At 37.4% G+C, this 27,341-nt stretch overlaps 1 protein-coding gene across 7 annotated transcripts in view; it reads left to right on the top strand.

The window, feature by feature from the left end:
* The window catches only part of FOCAD (focadhesin), an 89,023-nt gene that overhangs the window by 57,866 nt on the left and 3,816 nt on the right, over window positions 1-27,341 (top strand). For all 7 annotated transcript variants that reach the window (XM_038123655.1, XM_038123649.1, XM_038123650.1 and 4 more), the window contains 20 exons: window positions 2,312-2,404; window positions 4,338-4,426; window positions 6,532-6,573; window positions 7,829-7,937; window positions 8,425-8,541; window positions 8,893-9,131; window positions 10,532-10,621; window positions 13,342-13,489; window positions 15,380-15,499; window positions 16,379-16,501; window positions 17,346-17,423; window positions 17,812-17,883; window positions 18,051-18,153; window positions 19,266-19,346; window positions 20,392-20,520; window positions 21,492-21,607; window positions 22,832-23,092; window positions 23,712-23,801; window positions 25,299-25,476; window positions 26,877-26,974. In XM_038123655.1, coding sequence (XP_037979583.1) covers window positions 2,312-2,404; window positions 4,338-4,426; window positions 6,532-6,573; window positions 7,829-7,937; window positions 8,425-8,541; window positions 8,893-9,131; window positions 10,532-10,621; window positions 13,342-13,489; window positions 15,380-15,499; window positions 16,379-16,501; window positions 17,346-17,423; window positions 17,812-17,883; window positions 18,051-18,153; window positions 19,266-19,346; window positions 20,392-20,520; window positions 21,492-21,607; window positions 22,832-23,092; window positions 23,712-23,801; window positions 25,299-25,476; window positions 26,877-26,974 — 2,376 coding nt within the window. The remainder of the gene's footprint in view (window positions 1-2,311; window positions 2,405-4,337; window positions 4,427-6,531; window positions 6,574-7,828; window positions 7,938-8,424; window positions 8,542-8,892; window positions 9,132-10,531; window positions 10,622-13,341; window positions 13,490-15,379; window positions 15,500-16,378; window positions 16,502-17,345; window positions 17,424-17,811; window positions 17,884-18,050; window positions 18,154-19,265; window positions 19,347-20,391; window positions 20,521-21,491; window positions 21,608-22,831; window positions 23,093-23,711; window positions 23,802-25,298; window positions 25,477-26,876; window positions 26,975-27,341) is intronic.

Below are 27,341 nucleotides of genomic sequence, written 5' to 3'. Positions count from 1 at the left end.
TTTGGGCCTTTTCAGGCAAACATGTTCTTCTGAAGCATCAGTTGACAGGCTCAGGTTACTAGCTCCAAGTTCGTGCCATTTCATACGCCCTCAGATATCAGGTTGCAGTTCTTCCTTAAAAACTGCTTGGCTGCTTGGTCTGGCCAAGTGATGTTCCTAAGAAAAACCCCACATCAATGTGACAGGGTTCCACAAGCACTTGTCCTTAGTTCTCTGTTCCCTTGAGCCTCATTCCCTGCACCTCCCCACCCAGCCAGTATTTTCTTACACATAAATTGTGCACTTAAAAAACAATCTGAACTTCACTTGTCACCTTTGCCTGTGGTTGCTAGTCAACATTTAGTCTAGTTGTTTTTACCATTGATATGCAGCAATAGATGACAAGTGAAGGCTACTGGTTTCCTGTACTGAAATAGCGGGTTGCAGTACTGCTTATATGAAAATCTTCAGCACTATGTCCAGTAATTTTCAGTTGTAGATGAATTTTGAATGTTCTTTGTTGTGTGAAGATGTTCAGTTCTCTCTTTGCTTCCTCATATTGACATACATGCAAAATGTTTACTGCCATGAAGAGAGTTAATTAATTAAAAGCACCTCAGCAGTTCTATTTTCATCAAACACACAGACAAATTTTTAGGTGTTCCTGGTAGACCATATTGTTTTAGATGCTTGAAATGTCGCAAGATGCATAAAGCTTTGTAATTAATTCCTGCATGAATATTGTATATTCATACAGTATTTTGCAGGCCCACTTTTGTTGGCTTTCACAAGTGTGGATTACATGGGGAACTTCACAAATCACTACAAGACCAGTTAAACCTGAATCACAGAATCATTTAGGTTGGAGAAGACCTCATTGGGACCAATCTTTGACCAGTCACCACCTTCTCATCTAGACCATAGCACTAAGTGCCACATTAAGACATTTGTTGAACACCTTCAGGGACGGTGAATATCCAGTGCTTAACAGCTCTTTACATTAAGAAATTCCTCCTAATATCCAGTCTGCGTCTTCCCTGGTACAGTGTGAACTATGTACTCTTGTCCTGTCCCTAATTGTCTGGGAGAAAAGACCAATCCCCACCTGGCTACACCCTCCTTTCAGGTGGTTGTGGAGAGCAGTAAGGTCCCAATGATCCTCTTTTCTCCAGGCTACATAGCCCCAGCTCCCTCAGTCAGTCCTAACAAACAGGACTTGTGCTCCAGATGATTCACCAGCTCTGCTGTCCTTCTCTGGACATGCTCCAGCACCTCAGTGTTCTTCCTGAAGTGAGGGGCCTAGAAATTAAGACAGGATTCAAGGTATGGTCTCCCCAGTTCCAGGGACACAGATACAATCACTGCCCTGGCCCTGCTGGCTACATTATTGTTGATCCAGCCCTTCTTAGCCACTTGGGCACACGCTGACTCTTGTTTAGCTGTTTTTTGACTTGCAGAATTAGACTAAATAGTCTAATGCACAAGCCTGAAATAGTTTCAGAGTAGAAGCAGAGGGGAAGACTGGACTTGCTGCAGGTTCCTCAGGAACCCAAGGAAAGCAATTTTAATTGGATCCTTGACTGCTAATAAACTTTTGGAGAAATTGATGGGCAGACATGAGTAGGAGGTGTGAATATAGTTTTAACTAAAAGGAAGGACTAGTGTTCATTAGTCATTATTAGAATGAGATTTCATTTTTTTTACTACAGGTAATATTTGTATTGTCTGCAAGATGGAATATGCTATCTTTTTTGATTGACTTGTAGAATGTTTTTATTTATTCACAAGTCTTTCAGGTTCACTGAAAGCAGTGGGAATGGAGCTTTAGGATGGTCTCTTTTTTTGTTATAAAGTCCAAGTGAAGAAAGAATACTGACTGCTTTATGTGGATAATTAGGGGCATAAACTAGAGGTGAATAAGCAGGAAGATCAGGAAAATACTAGGGGAGGTCAGTTATTTATCTTGGTTAACAATTCTGCTTTTAGAAATGTCTAAGATCTTCACAAACTGTGAAGAAACATTTTACAGTTCTGCTAAGTGTTGTGCTTATTGCCTCATACAGTTCCACTGTCTCTCTGGGATCAATTACTTGTTGGGCTGCCTCAAGCAACCACTTTTGACTGGCCTGGGTAATGAAGTTGACAGTAACTTGGTGTGCATAAAATCAGAAAGGAGAATAAAGTACACGATCATTTTAATTTCCTACAGCTATGTGTAATGGCCCATGGAAATGAGTGAATGTTTGTCTGCAAATCATAGACTAGAGAACATAGATCCTGCATATATTAGACTTAATGTAACTGCTTCTAACCTTTCTGGTGTGTTGCACAGGTTAATATTCAGCCTTCTGAATGGCACCACTCCATACTGCTGCCACAGACCTGGTTAGGATTTATGAGTCGAACCTACAGTGCAGTCCTGCAGGTAATTTTGAGGTATATATTATTGTGGACATTAATGCTTATTTGTGGTATGGGTTTTAATTTTACCAGCAAGAGCTGGTAACTCATACAAGTTACAAAAAAAGTAAAGCTTGAGGTGCTTGATTATAACATTTATAAAAAAGAAATAAAAATGAGTCTTCAGCTACTGACAGCACAGTCTGGGATACTTTGTAGAAGTGCAGTTTCTGTTTACAGTTCAGGTTCATGCAGGTTTGTTCATGTGTCAGCTTGCAGAAAGTGTCAATTTTTAGAATTTTTAGAAGATGAAATTTTAGCTAGGGCTCTAACCTATTGCTTGGGTAGGAAGTTTGAAATAGTAGTACTGTAAAGGAGATAGAAGCTATTGAGGGATGAGTCATTAAAAAGAACTTCCCCTTAATCAGCATGTCATCCTGCTGCACCTGAGTGAAAGAGACTCCTCTTTCAATTTTTGCAACCCTATCTAATGAGCAAGAAATATCTTAAATTCTCTCTCTCATTAGGTTAGCTGACCTGGTATCTAGACCAATGTAGTATAATTTGATTTTCAACAGGAAAATTATCTTAAAAAAGGTTTAGCAAATGCGCTTCCTTCCAGAATGCTCTCTTTGTGCTACTGGAAGGGCTTATTTGTTTGTATTTCTAGGCCACATCAGCTGTTTTCAGCACAAGCAGCTCAGGTTGCTGAACAAATTCTAGAAGCTTTGCTCCTTGTTTTGCTGTGCAGCAAAACATATGCTTCTCTCATATTTTCAAAACAATTTTTATCTTGACTGTCAGCAACATGCGAGATCCTATACCAAGCCTGCCACATTACAGTACAAGTAGCAGCTATTCAAATTGCAGGTTTAGGTCTTGGGGGACATTGTCTCTGGTATTTAATTACTTTCCTATTTTGCTTCCTTTCCAAGGCAAGATTTCACAAGAAGCTTAGCATGTACCAGATTTTTTTCTAAAGGATCTGTAGCATTTCTTGCCATTTTACAGGACAGTAGAGCCTGTGTTTGTTACTTTTTACTTAATCCTTACACTTTTGTAGTACGTTTCCTTGGAGGTGGCCAAAAGAGACTACAGTATAAGATGAGTAGTCTGGATAGTACATAATTCAGTGTTTCTGAGCTGCTATACTGCCTTCTTCTAAGTCAGTGTATTAATATACTCTTAATCTCTGTGGAGGGTCACTTTTTGAGTGAGACCTGGATTTTCAAGATTCACTGTGTTGTATTTTCAGGTTGATATGTACACCCAAACTACAAGCATTCAATACCAGAAAAAATACAGCATATGTGCCTGTATTTTTTTTATTTAAGGCTTAATAATCTGCTAAGGAGCAGTAATTCATAACCTAAACAAGTTAAGTTATAGTTCTCTTGATTGGAGACAGAATGTAAAAACAAAGCTGCTTTAGATATTTTTAGATAACATATGTATGTTATGACATGTTACAACATGTTAGAGGGCAGAATCCATATCACCTCTTTAAATGTACAGAAAGAACGGTGTAGGAAATCACAGGGAGGTCAGAGTTATGTAAAGTAAAAGAATGAGGAATTCTGCCTTAAGTAGAGCATCAAGAAAGCAATGTTTTGCTGTTAGAATCCATTTTAGCTATCAGGCTTCTAAAGCTCAGTCTGTGCTTGTTGTAGCCCTTCCCAGGGGAACTTGGCTCTGCATGTACTAGATAGATGCCTCAATATTTGGTTGTTTATGCCACCTGCAGTTTGTTTTTCTTACTCAGAACAAAAAATTATGGAGTCTTCTCCTTAATGTATTGTATATTACAGTGGGATCCCCTATGCAAAGCAGTCAAGGTCACTTATGAACTAGCCCTTAGGTTAGGCTACATGTGTTACCTGAGTATTCTTTGAAGAAATCTTATGATGTAAATAAAGCTTAGAAGATCCATTCTTGACTTTTTTTTTGCAATTCTGCAGGGGAGACAGGCAGAGCTGGAGATGCAGTTAAAACATGGAAAAGAGGATCCTGAAGAGGTGCAATACAAACAATTTACAGCCTGGCTATGGTAAGGAAGTGCCTGTGTGCTCCTGACCACTTGTAGTGACAAGTAAGGGGTCAGAGGAGGACAAGGTTTTAAAGCCTTTAATTTTGCAAATTTAAAGACTGTATGAGCACTAATGAAAAAAAAGCAACCTGAAATGAACAACAACCAACCACCAGATACAGTGACCATGGTGGGTGAGGGGAGTGGAAAGAAAGACTATTGGGTAATTGTAAGGGTTTCCATATGCATGGGTTCCCCTCTACAGAGCCTGAAAACTTTGTAGGGTGAGCAGCTGGAAAGAGTGAAGTAATTCAGCAGTTTTATAGGATGTTAAAGGAGAAGGGTTATGCAAAGATAAAAATTTTCTTCTTGAGATTTTAATGAGCTATTTCACTGAAAATACCTTGATGAAAGAAATACAAGTTACAATCTGTCGTATGTCATGGTGGACTGATGCTTAGTTACCATTATTGAGTGGGAGAATGTTGTTTAAAAGCAAACACATGATGCACACCCTGATCCATCATATTCTGCACTAATTCTGTTTCAGTCAGGTGAGAAATGTCTCTCAGTCAGTCAGGATTTAGCCATGTAGGTGCATTGCCAGGAGAAGAAGGTGCAAAGTGGGAGGCTTTACAAGAGAAAAAACTATCTTTCCATGGACAGTATAAATATCTGGATTTGTGCTTGTTCATAAGTGTATTGGAAGCAAAATATGTACAAAGACAAAATGCTTTCTGTGTGTTTTAATCTAAAAGGTGTGTTATTAAGTCTACTTGAGAGGAATTCAGAATTTGTTCTGAATTCCAGCTAATTCTGGAATAGAGGCTTGCATGGTAAGATCCAGAATGCTACAGTGTTGTAGAAAAGATCTTTTTCACTAATGATTGATCCTTCTCTTGGTAGGGTATAAAAAGGCCTGTAGCAATGCTGCTTTCATAGATTTCTCCTGAAAGAATTTCTGCTCTTTATTTCCTAAATGGTGATAATGTAAGCTATGTCAAAAATGAACAGAATTCCCTGTATCAGGAAAAAAATCAGGGAATTAACTGGAGCCCAGTAGTAGCTTAGTTTCTTTTCCAGTTCATAATTATTTGCTTGGTTCCTCTGGGCCCTAACTTCAGCAGCCGTTAAGCATTTTTATTGCTCACTAGGGTTAACCTAATTGGGGACAATGTGGTGTTAACTTTAGTGTTAATCCCTTTTTGTGTAAATTTTGCAATTTTTTTGGGGTGCAATTTTGCATTGGTGTTTACTAAGTTGTAAATGCTTCTAATGTGGTGGCTTTGAAACAGTGTGCAAAAGCAGTGTGATTGTGAAGGAGATCGGGATAGGTTTCTTTGAAAGCTTGGGTGTAACTCAGTCTTATAGCATACGGCTCTGTTTTAGGAGACATGCGTTTTTAGTCTAAAGTTGTATTTTTTTGTGTGTAGAATGACATTCATGGCCATGACAGAATTGTATGTTTTAGAATAGAGGATCTCTCTCTCCTCATCCACACCTTTCAGTGTAGGAGATTGATTGCTTCTCTGCTTCGGTCTTGATGTGAATGCAAAACAAAACAATTGAAAACAAGTAGCCTGTTATAAGTCAACTACAATAATGTCTAAGAAATTTTAACAACTCCTGTGGCTTTAATTTAAGTTGATTCAGGTTTATATACCATGTCATAGCGTAACTGCCTGTAGTAGTTTCCAGAAATAAAGTAAGTGTTGAGTAAATTGTAATGCTTGTCCTTTATAAAACATTCAGATTTCATTATGCTAGAACATAGCAAAATGATCTGGAAACTTATGCATTTGATGTGCTCAAAAAGCATATTTATGGCTATTGCATGAACCAGCATTTTACAAAAACTGTCATTAAGTCAAATTAAGAGTCCTTTATAAAACACTGGGAGTGCACATGAGCATGAAGAAACTTGGGGTATTGCATAGATTTCTTACATATTAAATGCTAGTAATTATTTTGCGCTAAGTTTTCTCATTGGCTGATACAGTTGTTAACCTAGAATACACTCATGTAAGACAGAAGAAGAATTTAGCTGAGTTCATGCTCAGCTAAATGTTTTACACCATGTTCATACTGGAATGAACATAGTGTAAATTTTTTCTGTTCTCTTGCAGGGTCAGAGATATGTTGACCGATGTCATCAAAGGTGCTTCCAAGTAAGGACTGGTAAAATACTACAGATGATGTTTTTTCCCATATTTTCAATAAAGAGTGGAACACTGCTCCTTTTCCTCCTAGGTCTTGTTAAGATGATTTTTGCCTTCATTAAATTTAAAGCATCCAGGTATCATGAGTATGTGGATTTAGAAGTTTCTCTCTGAGGTACATAATAAAATGTTGCCTTTTAGAAGTGTAGGAAATTATTTAAGGCAAAAGATACTGAGAGACTTCAAAGAACTTAACTAAGTACCTTGTAATTATTTGCAAGTATCTCTTATCTGAGAGCAGGTAGTTTCACTGTTCCAAATGATGACATTCCACTAAGACTCATGTTTCTTGTTTTAAAAAGCAAAATAGAAATCCAGAAAATACTTTTACTGTTGTAATGACATCTTTGGCTCTGGAATAAATGGTAGATTGGCAGTGTAGATATATTTTCACAGCAGCAGTCGAGGAAGTTTTTAGAAATGGAAGACTCATGCGAAGAGTCTACTGGCATGTAAGTGGTCTTATGCAGTCATATTGTTCAGGTGCTTTTGTAAAATAAGGTAAGAGAGTTCCATCAGCATTATATTGCAGTTTGTTTTTCTAGGAATGACTACAATATCAACACACTTCCTTATACAAAACTGAACACAGTTATGTTTTCCCTCTTTTTTATCAGATTTTCTTTCTTGATTTCTTTTTTGCACTGTCATAGAAGTGATGAATCCTATCATTTTCCATGATGGTAGTGTTTTTGTAGTGTAAGGAAATAATTAAAAACTTTTTTTTAAACTGATAATAATGGCTGCTCTGCTAAATCTTCTCGTGCTGTGAAGTGGCATCTTGCAATGAAGTGGCATCTGCCTCTCCAGCATTCTCCATTTGAAGATGTTTTTGTTTTGTCCTCTGTGGAAATGGTACTAGCTAAGACCAACTGCTGCATTTCTGTGAGTGCTACTTGCTCTGCAGGGTAGCATTCCTTATTATAGTGGAAGAAAGCTTCTGTTTTTATACAACTTCATGTGTGCTAGCCTTTATATAAAAGAAAAAAGAGACTGAAACACTTCTTCCCTCCATTCTTTCTCTAATTCCTGAAGATGAAATATAACAGATTGCTGCTGAGCTAGAAAAGAGCCTGGTGAAATTTCTAGGGGAAAAGACCTTCCCTCCTGGATCACCTGTAGCATAACTTTTCTGCTTTGAGATATATGTTTTGTTGCCAGCATCTCTACCATGTTTCTTAATTGTTTTCCTTTTTCTGTTCAGAGACAGCCCAGTGGTGAAAGGAAACTCTATTTTTGCTTTAACTGGCCTTGCAGTTGCTGTAGCCAAATACGAAAGCAGCCTTTCTTCAGACACTGAAGGGGTGCCTGAGGTGAGTGAATCTGGGAGAGGGTCCCTTCCCTTCATGGAATACAGAGAAGTGATATGACCAGGTGTTTGGGAGGGGCAGGTGAGTGCATGTGAAGTACTTTACATTTTCAAGTTCAAATTTCATCATACTCAGTGAATGCCATCTGTCCAGTTCTGTGGTAGAGTATGCATGTGCCTTGTCACAAGAAGCATAATGTCCAAATGTTCATCTATTTGACCATTTTGATAGATGAGATCTATGACGCTGAAATCCAGCCAAACTCCTTTTTCATAATTTCATAATTTTTGGCTCCGCTGAATAGTACTTGATAAAAAGTAGTGTCTGGAGAGCCAGCACTGTAAGTGCTGACAAGTAAATGATGCTACTTGCACCGCATAGGAATTACAAAATAATCTCATTCATGATGGATCACAGCTGGAACATTAGCAGCTGAGCTTCTTTGATTTAAGAAAAAATAATGATAAGTATTTGGGTTTGATTTTTATAGACTGAACCTGATTTTATTCCTATGAAACACTGGATTTCCATGGTCACGGAGACCCTCTTGAGTATTGTGAATAGCCGCTACCAGCCTAAAGGTCAAGTCTTCCCATGGTTCTATCAGGTATGTGCTGTGGTACTGAAGGCAAGGCAATATATCTCTATTTCATAACGGAGTTCTAGTGAAGTTTCCTGGTTCTGTTTGAGCTGTAGTAGTTGGAATAGGACAAAATCAAGACTTTTCTTGCTCTTGTTAATTTGCTTTCATTGTGCTTTCTGTTTATATTTGTGTTTGCTTGAAGTTTTTGTCTTTATTATCAAAATGGTAAAAGTCACATGCAAGGGGTATCAGATTGCAATGCATCTGTGCTGCTGTTTGCTCTGTAGGTGTTTATTTTAAATTCCTCAAATGCTGAGTGTTATTGCCTGGAAAAGGTGTAAGAGAAAAAAAGTGCTCTCTTTTGTGTTTTTCTAGAAATCTTACTCAGGTGAAAATACTGCTAGTATTATAGCTCGATCCTGTGCAGCCACAGCTTTGTCTCTCCTGGTGCCAATTTTCATTGTATCATGCAAGGAGAAGATTGAGGAGGTCCTGAGTATGCTGACTGACAGGTTACCTGGGAAACCAAATGCTGATGAGTCTCAAGCTGTTCAAATCCACATGAGTCTTGGTTTGGGGATGTTCATCTCACGTTTGTATGAAGAGAAAGTCAGGTGAGAACTACTGTATTCAATATAGTTGCAAAGGTAACTTCCTTTTTCTGCATGTGATCTTAAGCTATGAGGAATTAAAGTATTTACAAGTCATAGGCAAATGATTCTTGAAGGGCTTTGCAATGTTTCTTAAATGGTGCCTCTTATTATCAGTCTTCCCCCTCCCACTTTAGCCTCCAGAGCTATCCTAAGTATTTTGTCATTCCTTCAGGATAAGTGACTAATTTTCTTAATATCCTAAGGTACAAAGTGCAAAGCAGTCAGCTATAAGAACAGATATTCTTTTAAATGGGACTCGTTATGCTGGAAGACATAATTGTAACACAGCTCTTATTGGTTCCTTTGTAAATGGTGCTCTGGACATGGGACAGTGTTCACTTAAGTCATGTGAGTTACAAATGTGAGGATGGAAGTAGTGTAATGAACTGTCTTTAAAGCATGCTGTTACAGCTGTGTTGGCAGCACAGAGGTGTTCTGAAGTTGTTAGAAAATGCCTTCTTTTCAGAAAGGTTGCAAATTTCTGGTGATTCCAGAGAAATTAAGAAGTAGATTTGACTTTATATTCCTCCAGAGTTTTGACTTCTAGGGATTTTTTTCTTCTTATATACCCATAAAAAAAGTTTAATTAGTACACAAGCACAGGTACCAAACAGACAGATTTGACTGGCAGTTGTTAATTTGATCAATGAAACTAATGTTTCTAAGGCACCTGATTTTGTTAAAACTGAAGCATTGCTGAGTTCTAATCTTCACGCTTTGGTGTCTTGATACCTTGCTGCCACTGATTCAGCCACATAATTTGGGAATGGACTACCTTTGGATGTTTAGTCAGTGGGACAGCTGAGCTACATACAAGCATTAAAAGACTCTTTAAAATTACATCAGCCCAGTATTTTGGAGTATGTGATTCAATATTTTGTGGGTTTGTATTTGTTTCGTTTCTGTGGTGAGGGGTGTTAAGTGAATACATTTTCTAACCATTTCTTGAAGACTAGTTTTAATCTTTCACTGCCCTGCATGGTTTGAAAGCTTAATCTTACACATTTTTCAAAGCATTGTCTTGCAATAAATCAAAACTTGTAGGAATGTAGCTATAGCTTATATCAGATTGTATATCTAGTTCCATTAAAGATGTCCTGTTCATTATGAAAATTGAGTGTATGTTTTATAAGAGGAGTGTCCATATGACATCTTTGGAGGGAGATGTAAATGCGTCTTTTTTATCAGTAAGTTAGGCAATGAGGTGGAGAGAGATTGAGAGAGTTAATAGTGTGAAATGTCATGGATTTTCAGCTTATGAATAGTAACACGTCTAGCTGAGATGATGTTTTGTCAGGTTCCTCCTCTTACTGTCAGGCATTGGATCTTTTTTTTGTTTCTGTTTTGGTTTGGTTTTGTAGTGATATACCTGGTCAACAGATGAACTTGGTTCTGATGAAGTCCTTGGATGTGTTGGAGAACTGCTGCTTTGACACCAGTCTGGAGTACAAGTGAGTTTCCTTTATTAGTGGTGATACTTTATTTTGAACTATACCTTTTTAATTCAGACTTTCTTCCTTAATTTTACACAGAAAATTATAAGAATAGGACAAGGAGATGCTCCGGCAGGCTGGAAAGGCCCTTTGGAGGTCTGCATGTTCCCTAAAACGGAGTCAGTCACAGACTTTGTCTACATTGCTTTAGTTTTTACACTTAGAACTTGAATCTCTTCAGACAGTAAAACACGTGTCAGTTGCCATGAGACAGCTAACATAGCATGGCAGGATGTTTCTTCCACAGTAGTCATTTCTCCTTCAAATCAGGGAAGGAACCACAGTATCTTGAGCAGCTCAGTGTAAGTGCATAAGGTTTTCTTTCAGTTTGAGCATTACTCTGCCCAGCTTTTCACTGTTCAAAGGAAACAGCAATAATTCCCATTTGCCTTTGCCCTCCTTTCTCCAGTGCACTTTCTGAAAAGCTCTGAGGAGTCATAGCTGTGCATCAGTGGGCTGTAAACCTGTATAGCTTAGTGAGGATTTCTGTTGCCTTTTGAGTGGCACAGGATGAGACACACAGTACACAGAGACTCTACCAGCTGCACCTCTTTGTCATGCCTATTGCTGCTGGTTTGTGCAGCCTGTTAGCTGGAGATCAAAGCCTCAGAGAAGAGCCAAGCCAGACTTCTCTGGCAGCAAGAGGTTGCCAGAAGAATATGAAACATTGGCAAGCAAGAGAGGGAAGATTGAGGAGGGGGTAGTTTTTTGTGCTATGTTTTTTTAAAGGTTTTTAAAGTTGTCTAGTACAAGTTCTCTCTGCGAACAAAGTAATGTAAAGCTATAAAAGTTGCAGAATTGTCTAAATTTTGCATTTCTACTTGTAAACTGCTGTGCCAAAGGAAGATCCTTTCCAGCATTTTCATCCAGTGTGGCACAAGCATGAGCAGCTATGAGGCATGAGCATTTTCACCAGTGTTTCACTCCTGCTAAATCGGTCATTTTCTTCTTCACAAAAAACACGCTGACAGTGTTTTGAGCATAGGTCTGCTGAGCAGTGCACATGTGGGAATCAGTGCTGTCCAGGCTGTGCCCAGTGGAAGGCAGGACTCCCTGCAACCTGATGCTCTGGCAGTTAGACACTTAAAACGTGCTAGGAAATCTGAGATATCATGTAGATGATATGTACCTAAATACTCATTTTATGTAGCTCACAAGTAAGGTAGCCAAGTGAGACCAATTGTTAGTTACAAAAAGTGGAGCAGAAAAGGTGATGTTTTTTCTTGCTTTAGTGTCCGATCATGTTTTAAATCTTCATTAACAGTGAATAACATAAAATACTGTAGCTCTAATGAGAAACTCTTATTTTCTTTCTATATAGTTTTGTTCTATATACAACAAGCAGTAGTGTAAACTTGAATTTTGAACTCTTGTATATAAGCCATGTCCTTGTTTAATTGGCTAGTCATTAATTCAGATATACCAGTTACTTTTAAAGGTTTGTTTGGTCTCTGCTGGAAAAAAATACCACTCCCAAGACACCCCTCTGTGTCTTCTAGCCATGCTCAATCATCCTCATTCCCCAGTTACTGTTAAACATTATGTTAAAAATACAACTGAAGTTATTCTCAGATGTCTCTTTTTTACCTAGCTCTTGCTGTTTTTAAGTCAGATAGGAGAAGCTTAGGAGAATGCCTAAGATCCTAGCCATGTTCATTTGACTGCTTGCTGCTTGCTACAAGCAGTGTCAGGGAGATGTGCACGGGGGGAAAACAATCATCTACAAATAAGAGCAACTGGGGATGTGTGCTAGTGAGAGATCACCTTCAGAGTGATAAGTGTCTGCTATGTTTTAGTATCTCTTGATATAAACCAGAACTGTTTGAAGTTTTCTGACAAACTTGATGACTTGGAACTTGTCATGGGAGCACACATGCAGAATTTAGTAAAAGATCTTTGGTCCAGAATGGAATTTCTGAACAAAAATCTGAAAAAGAGGTGGAGACTGTGGAGATGTTTGTGCCAGCTGCCCTATTAAATTAGGTCCTCTGAAACTATGTTCTTGTTGCAATTTTAAGTGTCCTCAGCATCAAACAGTTAGTTGTACTGGCTATGTCTGCCCTGATGGAGCTGCTCCACTGTAGCGTATCCAAATTTTAGTACATACAGGTTAGAATGTACAGCTGACCATTCCTGTTAAGAAATGCAGGTGAATACCTTAATTTCTTACCTGGCTAAGAAAGCCATCTTAGCACCTCTCTGGCTTAATGACTAATTTTATTACTTTTGCAAATGAAACAGCTCTTGAAGGAGTCTGACAGCAGCAGATGCTAATACACTCAATTAACCTGCAATTAGTACGTTTAATTGGGATTTCCTAGTTTACTCTATCAGGACACACAGAAATTTGGATCTGTACTTCTTCATACTAGTTTATGGCACTTTTTGTTGGAGCTACTGGTTCTTCAGGGACAGAAGGAATAATGAGGCTCTATGTGTAGGACTTCTTATTTAAACAAACACTTTCTTCTTATGCTCTTCTTTTGTCTGGTGTTTCCTGAAAACAATGTGTGAAATGAAAACCATTTGCAAAGTTGACTGTGGTAATAAATTATCTACAGAGCTAGTTATCAGGCAAGGCCAAGAGTTATTCTTACCCACAAACTTTACTGGGGTTTAAAGGCAGTTCAGAGCAGCCAAAGCATACTTAATCTTTTCTCTTTTGTTTTCTCTTAAAGCACTGGATGTATTTTAGGCGTAGGACTTGTTCTTTCATTTATGAGTCACAGTAGCCAAACAGAATCGCGAGTGCATGTTTCCGCTTCATTGCGAAAACTCTGCAAATACCTGGACAGCAGTGAGGACCAAAGCAGAGGAGTCCAGGAGGTATGACCTGTTTTATCACAAATTTTAAGTCTTCCTTTAATTTTGTTGCCTCTCTTTAATAATTATAGTCTTTTGCTGAAACTTTTTTTGTCTGTGGTACTGGAAAGCTTGATTTCTACTTTTTTCTTTCACAATATATGGGTTTATGTCTGCTGGAAAAAAAAAATGATAATAACAGCAATAATAAGAATAAAATAATGTGTAATCTTGTAAAGACGTTAACAAACTGCCTGAAAAGATAACAGACTTGATCCTTTAAAGGTCTTCTTTAATTTCTTAACCCCAAATTAAACTATTGAAAGTTGGATCATGAGTAACTATGAATATGGGTCTCTTACATACAGTTGTTTACTGGTCATCTGATCTACTAAAAGCAGACAAGTTACTCTCAGAGAGAACTCAAATGCTAATACTTTGTCCTTCCGTATGCCTTCTGTATATTTCTTTGAAATTTTGTGTCACAAGCTAATGTGAATTTTGTACTTGTGCATGCTGCTATGGCCCCATTTACAATTTTCTTTATGTTTTGAACACTTAAACCGAGCCCTGCATTTCAGGGAGTGTTTTCTGAGGATATGTCCTGTAAGTTTTGACATGGTCCATGTACTTAGCCTATAACTCTGCTGAGGTAAAACTTGAGAATGAAAACTGATGAAATTCAAATAGTTTGCAACAGAAAACAAAAATCAGAACAAGCAGATGTTTTGCATGAGTAAAGCAACCCTGTCTATGCATGATACGTGTAAGCCTGGAGCAGCTGAGTAGCTGAGTTGTATAATCCTCTGTTTTTCCTATAGGAGTCAATAGAGATTGATAATATTATTCTTTTCCTCCTGTTGGTAGTGTTCTGAAAGCTCTTTATTAAACATCTTTTTCTATGGAGTTTTATTTTTTTGGCAGTACATATGTGTTGGGGATTAGCCTTTTGCAATTTATGGTTCATGCATTAAAATTACTTACAGCTATGAAATAATTTGTCTGTCTCCAGAGATCTTCAAGTGCATAATTGAAATTAAACTGAGTTCAATACGGCAACTTCTGGGATGAAAGGCAGCAGCTATTTAACATGAGATAGTTTGGGATGAGAAGGAAAACATACCCTTTGCAATTAAAACCTCTGTAAGGATTTGTAAAGATGGGTAAAATTTGGGCAGCACTCTAGGATGAATGCTACTATGAGATGCACAAGAGGCTCTTTCAGAGCTATAAATGACTTGCATACAACCCGGTACTTGAGAAGTAATTTTGGCCTGCTGCAGCCAAAGGTACAATCTGCACATTACCTTCTATAGGTCAAATTGATGTTAATCCTGCACAGTAGATAGATGCTCTCTGCTTCCATCAGAGTCCTGTGTTGTTCTGCTGCTTAACTTTGATACAGAGGAGGTTAGACATTTGGCACACTTGCTTTGTTGGTAGTGCAGACTCCACTTACTTATTCTCCATGGCTAAGGCAGAAGAACAGAAAAACAGTGTTGCTGGTGAAACCTTCTGCAAGGACAGGAAGCTAGTGTTGTGGGCTGGGTATGAGAGACAGTTCTATGTGCTCATTTTCTAGCCTGGTGGACCTGCTTGTGGTCCTGATGGGAGCACAGCATGCTGAATACACTTACATAAATAATGATCAGATACTTGTGTTTAGAGAATAGCTGCATTTGTGTGGAAGGTCAAGAGTTTGACCTCTGTAAAACCAGAAGAACTTCCAAGCTTTAGTTGTGTTTGTTTAACATTATTATCATCAATGAAGACACTTTCAGAGAGGGAATAAATATCTGAAAGTATCAACTGAAAATGTTACATCTTTTCTATCATGCTGGCACATTATTCAATGTGACCATTGCTACAGTGAGCTTGATTAGACACTAGTTAATGGAATAATTTTTTTTTTAGGTACTTGCCTATTCTGTGGCCTGTACCTGTGTCTCTGCTTTCAGTGTTGGAATCATAGAAGCAACTGAGGCTGAGAAGGCTATGAGCAAGCTACGGACCTTAGCAGAAAATAATCAGCCGGTAATAATTTTGTATTTGGGCTTTGCTTCAGTTCTCTTTCTCTCTTTATCTATTTAATATTGGATACTGCTTTTCCCAAACTGTAATTCAAGGCAATTATATTGATCTAATTTCATCATTAACTAACACTGATGAAGGTATTTTGTATACCATACAATTACTAAGACTACCACTTGATTCATTAATGCATATAGCAATTACCAGACAGTGAAATAAAAGCAAGTTTTATGTGTTTGATTGCATTTAGAAGAGAAATCGTTACATTTGATGTCTTTAGTCCCTGTATCCTGCCATTTTTTGTCTCTTTTATAGCATTTTTCTATAAATTCCTTTTCTTGGTGGGAAAATACATCAACTGTGCTGTTCTGAATTTTTGCTGTCCCTGAACCACTGACAGTGCATAACTATAAACATAGCCACAGGTTCCTACAGGTGTGTGTTTCATCCCTGGTGTCCGAGGGTACCCCTCAAATTGCCAAAAATAATCCCAATATTTTAGTGCAAGTTGTTTTCTGGTTAATGTTTGCCAGGAAATGAAGGAGCCGGGGGAGGCAACCATTTTGAATCAAAGCCTGCTATTACATTATTCAACTGTTTAGAATGTTTATCTGAAAAATACGAAGTCAGAGTTACCTGTGCTAGAGCTTTTTATCTTCATATCAGAAAATCTGCTCTAAAACAAAGGCTCTGTGTGTCAAAGATTTAATCTCAGAAAATCCCATGTCACTTGAAATAAAGCAGCTGGTATTCTAGACAAAGACATTACCTCTAATTGTTGGGAAATAATAAATATGTGAGTAATGTTTCAATAATAAATGTATAAAAGAATACAGACTCCTATGTAAAATCTGTTTTTAATAAGTTCTTTTCGCCTTACAGACCTACAGTTTTGGTTTAGCTTTAGGCGCAATAGTACATGGATTGTCAGCTTGTGGTCATGGAAAAGCTGAAGACCTGAGTAACAGGCTAATGCCAGCCTGGATAAAAATTGTGCTTGCAGAGGTAAGGGAGTTTCTGTGCATGTCCTGGGGTTTGTACTTGTCTTGTTGGTTTAGGTTTATTTTGCATGGGTGGTGGTAGAGGAGGTGGAGAAGGGATGGTATACAGTTTAAAATTAACAGTAGGAACATAATTTTCCTTCCTTCTGCGGGAGTGATGTTAGGAAATGTTAGGACTGTATGAATATGCTGTTTGATTGATGTTTGGAAGCAAGAGGATAATTTTGGGCGGTTTGCTAAAGGGAAAAAAATCCCTGTTACTCTTCTACTTGGATAATTTATGAGAAATGCTTATCTCAATGAAGTCTTAATTTGGACATGTTCACTAATTTGGAACAGTGCCCAAGGATAAAGTCTAGGTTATTAAGTGAAAATGTCTTGTGAAATCAGGTGCTGCTTATCAAAACTAGAAAAAAGAAGGGTGATTCTAATGCATTAGTCATTAAAATAATTTCAATTTATCTGGAAAAGTTAGGTGTTTCAAATCAAATTCTAAACTTACATATTAACATTTCAGCTAAAGGTAATTATCAATAAAGAAACTGGTTTTGAGTTAGATTGCACTGGTATATTTTGTGGAATACAGATTGTGCTAGGAAAAAAAATTATTTGTCAATCCATGATGATTTCAGATTTGGAGGAGTGAGGAGGAAGCTCTATATAAAGCTTTCATTCATCAAGAGAGGGATTAGTATTATCTACCATGCTGGAGTCTGATCTGAAAAGGCTATTGGGATTAGAGGTGTACTAGTGATAGTAGTCAAGGTTTTTAAGCTGGAAGAAACAAGCATTTTGTGCTACAATGTGTGTCATCACATTGGCTCACTGGTCCTGAATTATGTTTCCAGGGTTCTCCAACAATGGAGCGTCTGGCTGCTGTCAGTGGGCTGGTTGCACTGGTGGGCTCTGAAGGAGGCATGATACAGGTCAGAATATGCAAGCAAATGGTACCTTAATCTCATGGAGAAATTTGCCTAGAAGGCAAAATGGGATGCATGCTTCCCATTCCTACAGCAATGGCTGTAAACCAGGACATCACATTTTTGCAATAATTCATGTTGGGTAGGAGCCAAGCAACATTGAATTGCAATGCGTAAAATAGGACTTGTTCCATTTTGCCATCACATGACCCATGTGCATTGCCACTGGGGAAAAGCTTTCTTCCATATAAGCCTTCTCCTTTGCCCTCCTCTCTCCCACTCCCAGAGAAAGGCATGGGTGCAAATGTAATCTGTTTTCAGAATTTTTTTTCTCTGTTTGTTGCTTCTTTTTTATCTCTTACAAAATTATCCTTTTTTTCTTTTTCTCCTGCAGCTGAAATCTGAGAGCATTCAGTCCTCACAGTTTCAAAGTAAGCTGAATGAAGTGATCAGAACCCTTACACAGGTAAGAAGGTAGCCTCTGTTTCCTCCTTTGGATAATGCACTAGCATACCTTCACACCTTGTACAAGCAAGACAAGTCTGTTTAAAAGGAACTACATAATGTTTGTATCCAGCTTGAATGAGGCAGTGTAGGGAAATCTATCTAACTAGTGGTTTATTGTCTCAACAGACAATCAGTTTCTCAGAGCAGATTGGTCTTCAGACAAATGCAGCAAGACTTCTGGGACGTCTTCACATGTCCTGTTTGTCTTCTACCCAGAACAGGGCATCTGGTAAGATGCTTTATTACTGCTTCTTCAACAACATGTAGAAATAGCACATCACAAAAAAGACAATGAGGGACACATGAGATAATATAAGTAATATAAGATAATATAGATATTGCAGCCTTGTGAAGTGACATCACAGCCTTTGAATCAGAGATCTCATGGTCCTGTGTGCCTAAAGGTTGGAATATGAAGCAGGAATCAGTAATAGGATCCCCCACTCTGCTTTTACTTGCAGTATGAAAGTAAGGTTCTAAATTGTTCTGGTCAAACTTGTATATTGCTTCTTTATTCTTTTATAGGATAAACTGTAAACAGGTTTTACAGTTCCTATGACACATGTATTTGACATCTACTCCATGCCTTTTAGAACTGATTAATCTACTATTTGTTTTAGCCCTTCTCACTGTATAAAAAAATCAGTACTTAAAAACTAGTCTATAACAAGACCAACGTTTTAGAAGAATTTTCCTAGAACAGATCTTCTCTGGTTAGCTGAAATAAAAAAAGTAGTGTTCTGTGCAATTTCAGGGTGGCTGATACATCGTTAACTTTAAGTGTTGTTTCAATATCCACTGGTAAAGTAAAGGCTGGATAATTAATCATTAATGAAATACCAGTAACAAGCAAAAGCTAATGAAGTTGAAGCTGTTTGCTTTGTTGTGAACTAAACTGGGAACCGGAAATACAAAATGTAGATGATCATCACAGAGAAAAGTCTCTCAAAGTTTCTGCTTTTATGTATGCCTGCCTGCATGCATGCATGCCTAAGGTTAGATAGATATGGAATGCCGCTGCTGCATTAAACTTCCTAAAATTTTGAAGTGCTCCCTTTCAAAGCCCAGCTTGCAGTGCCCAATGTATTTTTAAGAAAGTTCTTATCCCTGACTTTTCAGTTGATCTGTGAATTTGTTTTTTCAGATCTGGCACCTCTCACCACCAGAAATGTTTAGCTTGCGTTAAAGGTGAAGAGGTCAATATGTCTATCAGTCTTATGATACAGAATAAGTTAGCTCAAACACATCTCAGTTTAGCCTTTAAATTTACCTGGGATTGTAATTTGTTGTAATTTTTGCTGATGATGTCTTAGAATATAAGCAGTCTTTTTATCTTCACAGTTCCTCCAGATTTTAGCTACTTACCTGTAAACAGCTTTATCAGGGCAGCCATTGACTTTGCTATTCAAAGTGGAAAGAAAGGTAAGGATCAAATTACAGTTTTCCTCTGGAAAATTTATTATGGCTATAAAAGATGACCTAAACACTTGGTTTTATTTGCTAAGAGAACTTTTCTAAGTACAAATTTGAACTTTGCTGATGTGAGGTATTTAAAATAGAAATTTAATTACACTCAAAAAGGTAAGTTAATATTGTGAAGTTATGACTTAAGTTTTCTCCACCTGATTTTTGACTTTTAAAACTCTTTTGCCTTCCCTCTCTGTTGGTGAGATGATGTTTCTTCCCTATGAGAATGAAAGTCAAATAATTGTTAAGTGTTAGCCTATATGTTCAGTTAATACTCCATCATCAGACCAACTTTATGCTGCCCCTTATTTCAGTGATGCTGGATTAAGATTCTCTGTAACAGAGTGGTATTAAGCAGATTACTGCTGGGATAGATGCTAAGAAGCCTGAAGAAAGTATGTTCTTACATGAGGAAGCCTGGTAAAAGAGAGATGTCTCAGTAGTCTTAAGGAGGATAGAGAGGATTGCTTCTGTGTGGAGTTAAGTGGGCTCACTGCTGTCCTATGAAGCAAGCTTTGCTTTAAATGGAGGTAAAAATGCCTACGTTTTGATTCCAGGAGGGCTGAGTTAACTTATGTTGACATAACACGGTATGTAGCAAAGGTTAGCACTTATCTGACTATTCTTTTGGTCTGCATCTACAAGATGACAAAGGAAAGCAGTGTCAGAAAACTTTGCTGTTCTCCCAATAAGAAATATTACCTTACTAGATGAGGAATATCTGTAATTAACTTGTAAATTGACTCAAGAACAAGCCACCAGAAAGTTTCTATTTATTAGTAACAAAGTTTGACAGGACATTAAAAATGTAACCATTCATTATAAATGAAATTTATTTGGCTAATTCTCAGATGCAAAAGGAAGTAACAGTGATTTTGTAACAATTTTCAGTTCTTTGCTACAGCTTGAACTACAGTGTAGTGTTCACATTTTTTTGCTGAGCTGTTCAGCCAAATATGTGTGTATAAAATTTAGACTCTGACTGAATCTTGTGTTCTAGGTCCTGAATCTGTCCCAGCTGAGCTGGTGAAAGTAGCACTGGCACCCATTGCATTAGTTGGAGAAAGCCATCAGTATCCGCCTGTAAACTGGGCATCCATTCTTTCTCCTTTGATGAGGCTGGACTTTGGTAAGAGTAGTGGTTTTCTATTAAAACTTGTATTTGTCACGAGAATTCTTTACTAATGCAGCTTTCACAAACTTTGGAGCCCTCTTCAGGGCTTGAAGTTAGGGCAGTGGTTAGTTTTATTATGCTTTCAAGACTGACTTTTTAGTGTTTGCAAGTATATATCACATGGATACTGTTTTAACTGAAGAAAAACTAAAGAAAATCAGGGCTGAGAAGCTCCCTAAAATGTTGGTGAAAGTGACCTGAACATTTCATTTGAACTATTTATATAAGAGCCCATTATAAAACTGAACTAATTGTATCCTGTTATCAGTAACTGCTAAATGCTTGCTCCAATGCCCATGCCACTTTTTCACATATTTGAACTGTTCGGTAGTTCATCTAGCTATCACTAGTTTGAAATACACTTCATACTAAATTACACCGGGTAATAATTTTCAAAATAATGGAAAAAGATTCCTATACTGAGGTCTGCTGTTCTTATGAAGAGCTGAAACTTATTAAATGTCTGGAGGGTCCTGCTTTTCACTTAGGAGTCTCACGTTTGTAAATCAGGGAATTTTCAGAGGAAACAGTACGTCTGTTTTGTGGCTGGTTTTAGATTTCAGACAGCATCATAGTCCAGGAATATTAACTCATTTTTCCTTCTGTGGATTAAATATTGACTTTATTTGGCAAGGAGGGTTGTTGGTTTTTTTTTATTTTTACTTTTCTTAGCATTCCCACATTTTTGTTCTTGAATGAATTGAAATAACTTGAACAAATACTGATACTTCTTTCTGAAAGTGCATGAATGTAAAGAGGAGTTTTCTAACATGTATGTGTTAAAAGCTTTAAGTAGGATTTTTTGAAAAATAAGTTGTAATGTAGTGCTCTAGTAGAACAATAACCCTCCTTTATTTTATGAGTCGAGAACAAATTTAAACAGAAAATATTTTCTTTATAACTTAGTTTGTTTTCTTCTGTTTTAGGTGATGAGGTAAAACATCTCTGCCTTGAACTGGCTGTGACACAGGCCCAGTCATCTCAAAATGCAGCAATGCTTTTAGGCATGTGGGTGGCACCTCCCCTTATCTACAGTCTTAGTGTACGTATGTCAGAAAACTTGTGGGAGCTCAGCACCTCTTTCATATAAAATTCCTCAGTGACAATGTTTAGGCTATCTCACCAGAAAAGGATTACTGGGTTCATAATTCTTCAGAAATACCATTTAGTGAGTATTTATAGTGAGACAGAGAGGTTATTCTGGGGCCTTGAAATTCAAGGCAGACTTAAGACCTGCTACACTCATTTTACTTTATTGCTTAAGACCTATAGTGCTGATAACCTGGAAACATAATGCATGGCATGTAGGGAGAAAAAGTGTCCTTTATTGTACCAGCTAAAAGTCTTTAAATAAAGGTCCGCCCTAATCTGTCCAAAATCTTATCTATTTTTTTTCTAGCAAGGTCTCTTGATCTAGCTAACTAGTAAAAAAAGCTATGTCTTGAAAAACTTGCCTTAATTTTGTGGATACCAAACAGACTAACCTACAGTATAATCAAATTTGGTCTTATCCTTCATTGCTTTTCTGGTCTTCTGGAATTAAAAGGTGGATTCCATGGTACAGTATGTAAAACTCCCTGATTCCCACAGAACACTTGACTGCACATTTCTGTCACTTTATCCAAGTTCAGGAGCAGATTCATAACAATTCTTAGAAAATTAGTTGCTTGTTTCTGTGATCTCTTCAAGGAATGTTTTAATTCATTAGTCTTAGATATGCAAACATTTGCTGGCAGTTTTAAGGTACATAATTGGTAAGGTACCAAAAAAAAAAGATTTTATTTCTTACTCCCACTTTTCCAGCTGCAGTGGGAATTTGAGGTCTCAAAATAAGGTGAGCCACAGAGAATTTAAACTCTGCATTTTGCACAGGTTATTCATTCTTCACTAGCTAGCAACATTCATGGTTCTGTGGCTATCATACTTCTGTCATTGACTGTCTAGACAGTCTGTATGCTTTATGTAGGAATGCAGTGGGCACCATGTAAAAAAATTGTTCTGTCCATATGGAGATGCGATGTGTAAGGTTCATTGAAAGTAAGTTCTTCAGTTTTTAATGAAAACAGAATAGTGACATGTTTGAACTCTTTTTAATTCAAAAAAATTCATCAAAAAAGGGAAGAAGAAAAGACCTGAGAAATATATATGACTTTAAGTGCTTTTATAAGTTGTGTTTGAGCCACTCTTTTTTTAATTTTATCCAACAATAGTTCAAGGTCAATGAAGAGCTAGAACTTGAAATGGAGCAAAAATTTTTCCTTTTCAGATGAAAACTCAGAAATATCTTTTCATGTCCCTGTCCCTGTGGATGCAACATGTTGCAGAAGACAAACTGCAGTCTTTTACAGAAGTGCTTCTGATACAGCAATTTGAGGTGAAGAACCTCACAAAAAGCCCAGAAATTTGCCAGTGTGTTCTACAGGGGCTCATCCAGGCAATGAAACTTCCCAACCCTGCCCAGTTTTGCTGGAGCTTTTTGTGTCAGGCCGTGGAGAAAATATATGAGCTTCTTCCAAATGAAGTTCAGGTAAGGAGTATGTATGAGGTGTATGAACACTGTAGCTAGGTATTTTTTAATGATGGGAAGTCCCATCCTTTTGCACTGGTGCATCAGATTCAAGACATGAATGATGTACAATTTTAAATTATATTATTTAAAATAGCAGCATAATTTGAATTTAAGTTACTTTTGGTTATTTTAGAATATGATGTTGTGAAACCAATCTAATGTGCACTCCTCCCTCATAAACTATTTGGTAATGGAAAATTACAGTATTAGTACTGAAATAAATTTTAATAAAAGAGAAGTGAACAATGAGAAGGCTTTATTTTTCCCACAGAGGATTCAGTTTCTCACAGTGATTTAAAGAAACTATTTTGCTACAGAAAATACTTCCAAAGAATGGCACTTTGCGATTAAAAATAAAATTAATTCTTTAAAATTATTCAGATACCATTGTTCTTGTACATCTTTGTACATGCAAAATTCCTCACCAAATACAGAATTTCTAAAATAAATTAGGTGAGGCTAGAAGCTACATTAATTATTCATCATTATCATTAACAAGTTCCTAAACTCACCAATTTTGATGATGAAGAAAGCCAGAAATAGACATTCAGACGTGTATTTACTTTTCTGTTTGCAGAGAGGTGAACTGGAGATGTATATCGATGTGGCAAGATGTATTTCAGAAATGGCTGATTCAGAGATCAATCGCATTGTCCAGATCTTCAAGGTAAATTACATTTGAATTATGCTGTTTTATCACCAGATCAAGTGAAAGTGTCATTTTTATTGTCACCAGACTATTTTAGCTCACTGGGAGCATTTAAGTGTTTTACCTTACATGTAGGTAAGAGTGTTCTGAATTTAATCTGCAGGCAGTAGAGAGTAGCAGAATTGATAAGAATCCATATCCCAGACTTTCTCAAAGCGACTGAAATATTAATGATCTCACCTGGCAGGTTTGAACCGGAGAGTCTTAACTAACTTGGTGAGGTGGGGGTTGGCCTCTTCTCTCAAGCGGCCAGTCTCGACAGGACGAGAAGATGCAAAGCTGCATTCCTCTCTCTGCTAAGCTGCACCAGGAGAGGTTTAGGCTGGACATTAGGAACAATTTCTACACAGAAAGGGTGATTAGACCTCAGAATGGTAATGTCACACCAGGGAGATGGTGGAGACACTGTCCCTAGAGGTGTTTAAGGAAAGACTGGATGTGGCACTCAGTGCCGAGTTCTAGTTGACGTGGTATTGTTGAATCATGTGTTGGACTTGATAATCTCATAGGTCTTTTCCAACCTAACTGATTCTGCGATTCTGGGAATTAGTTCTGGTAGGAGAACTGGAATAGTGTGACCCAGAGTAGTGTTACATCTTCTAAATCTCAGACCATTGATACAAACAACAGACCACAGTCCTCTTTGGTTAATATACCCACCTGCTTGAAACTGGACTGTAAATGCATCCTGATGACTAGCTGTCCTTGAACTGGTGGATCTGTGCTTCTGTTAAAAATGTCAAATAATTAACTGAGAAGCCTTTCATTCTTGACTTTAAGTTCTATATTTATATTTACACTCAGAATGTTTTCTGGTGGACAAGATGACTGAGGATGATAATGGAATAAAAAAAGCTTTTATCTTGTAGTTCACCAGTTCTGTTTGCTATGAAATTCACTAGAGCGTCAAGCATGCAGATAGGTTGTGGAAGCTGAACTATCATTTCCTTGTGTTTTTCACTTCTTATTTCACACTGGAAAATATCATTTAAGAAAACCTCTTTTTGTCACTACAGTGTTTCTGTCTTGCAAGAAGACATGACTGCCCAGGACTGTTAAGCTGGTTCATTCCATTTCAAAGGGGAATGTAAAATTTAAAGCAATATGAAAACAAGCTGTACACTTGAAAATATGAAACAAGTGAAACACTTGAAAATATGAAACAAGTGAAAATATGAAACAACAATATGAAACAACAATATGAAACAAAATATGAAACAATATGAAAACAAGCTGTACACTCAGGCCACTGAGTTACACTTTAGTGGCCTGTTTCGAACAATGTAAAGTTCAAGTAGCATGTACAGTCTTCCGTGTAATAATATGTCTTGAGGGAAATGAAGCCTGCTAGCTATTCAAAGTGTTTCTTACTTTTTTTATAAAGGGGAATGCATAATTTTCTGTTCCCACAAGAAACGTACCTTTCAATTTAACATTTTTTAATTGCATTTGCAGAACAATATAGAGAAGGCCACATTCGTGAAACTGTATTTAGTTTCTCAAGGCAGATTGTCTCTGACAAACTTGAGTGCCGTGATTGATATTGTGGCGGGATATCACCAGAAGGAAAATATTTTATGGATGTTCTTGCATAGTTTCTATCATGCTCGCATTGTGAGACATGAAAATACAGGTAAGATTAGGCTTAATCAACAATGCAATCAACTGATATGTATGAATATACACTGATTCCTTTAAAATAACCTTAAGATGGTTTAACCAAAGTCTTTCCAAATTCTTCCATATTAGAAACTACTCTCTTCAGAATTTTTTTATTATTCAAGTACTTGTATCAAACTTTGCTTTTATGTTTTTCTCCAGTTACTTCTTTTTCTGTGGTCCAGCTACAAGTCATTTGTCTCATCAATGTGGTTTACAGACCAGAGTTTTAACTAGATCTGTGTCTCCCACTCTTTTTAGGATAGTGTTACAGATATACATAGTACATTAGAGACCTCTTAATACTGCAACTCTGCTAACCTTCTGACCTAAAATCTGACTTACTGGTACGTGACACAGAGGGTGGGGGGGATGTTCCCATGAGACTGATTGAACTAGCGACATTACTTTCTTTCCTGAACTCCTTGCACTGATTTAATACAGGAACTAAATTTCCCTTTTTTCCTCTTCATAACTCTACCAGATCTGGTGGGTTGACTTGGGCTGTCTCAGCTATGGGTCTGACCAAGTATAGGGGCTGATGCAAGAGAAGTAGGAGAATCACACAGAAAGATAAAGAAGGAAGAAACAAGAACAGGAAGATACAAGAATGAGGTCTCATTTTCATGGCAGAAAGGTTTTTGTCTGCCTGTGTTCACTGAACAACTTCAAAGCATTATATTGCCAGATGCCTTAGCTGCCAGCTGTGTTTGAAGAACTTCAAAGAATAGTGAGCTTTAATTGAGTGAAGTGAGGATTCTTTGGGTAAAAGAGGAGATAGCATGAAAGGGGGCACTTGTAAAGATTACATGGATGCAGTAATGTATGATGTGGTGGTGAGCTTCTAGGAGGCAGAACAGATTATGGATAGCAGAATTTGAATCAATGAAATGTCTTCCATCCTTGGGGTGAATTGAGGCTGGATTTTATTTGCATGCTTTGACCGTATTTTACTGACCCTCTCAACACTGTAGGGCCATTTTCACAGTAATTTGCACATTGAGGGAGGCTTTAGGATTCTGTAGCAGTCGTATGTGCAGACTTGGTTAGTGGGTCCTGCAGGCTATCATTATGTGAAATAATTCTCACTCAGTTTTTTGTTTGTGGTTTGGTTTTTGGTTGGTTTTTGTGCGTGTGTGTGTGTGCATGTGTTCAGTGTGTTGCCTGCATGATAAGCGATGTTTCTGTACTATTAAAGGGCCTGTATGTTTTCTGTCAGTGGCAGAATTAATCAAATGTGATAGTGGTGTTGGTGATCTTTGTTCTTCTACAGTTGGTACTTTCCTGCTATAGTAATTTTCTGTGCTTGCTTTTTAATGAAAAGCAATGCATTCTAGTGTTTGACATGAGTCAATATTCTTATTCTTTTTCTAGGAGTTCTGAAAAGAATGGACTGGCTGTTAGACCTGATGGGCTACATAAGAAATGTAGCGTACAAGTCAACACCCTTACAAAATGTTGATCTGAAAGAGGTAATGGCTGTGAAAATTATTTGGAGCAAGGACAGAAGGATATATTTCACATTTTTCCTCAGTAATAAGAATTATTCCCCTTGCTTTTGTATTTTAGAAGATTGTGATCTCACCACCACAGAGAAGATCTTCACAATTTTTGTGAATGAATATGTATTTAAAACTCTTACTTTAAAATAACCTTTACATTTAAGTTATGATAGAACCTTAAGGCAACTAATGAAATAATTTCTTAAAATTTACTGTATTTAGAACAATTGAAGGAAAAATTTGAATTCACTAGTAGAACTGTCTAGGCAGGTCAGAACTATGTAGTTTCTGATTCTGAGAGGGCTTGGACAGTTTTAGAGAAATAATGTTGTTCACT

Source organism: Motacilla alba, chromosome Z (genome assembly GCF_015832195.1).
Source record: "Motacilla alba alba isolate MOTALB_02 chromosome Z, Motacilla_alba_V1.0_pri, whole genome shotgun sequence".
Classification (NCBI taxonomy): Eukaryota; Metazoa; Chordata; class Aves; order Passeriformes; family Motacillidae; genus Motacilla; species Motacilla alba.
Note: the sequence above shows the minus strand (reverse complement) of the source record. Positions and strands in the feature narration are given on the sequence as shown.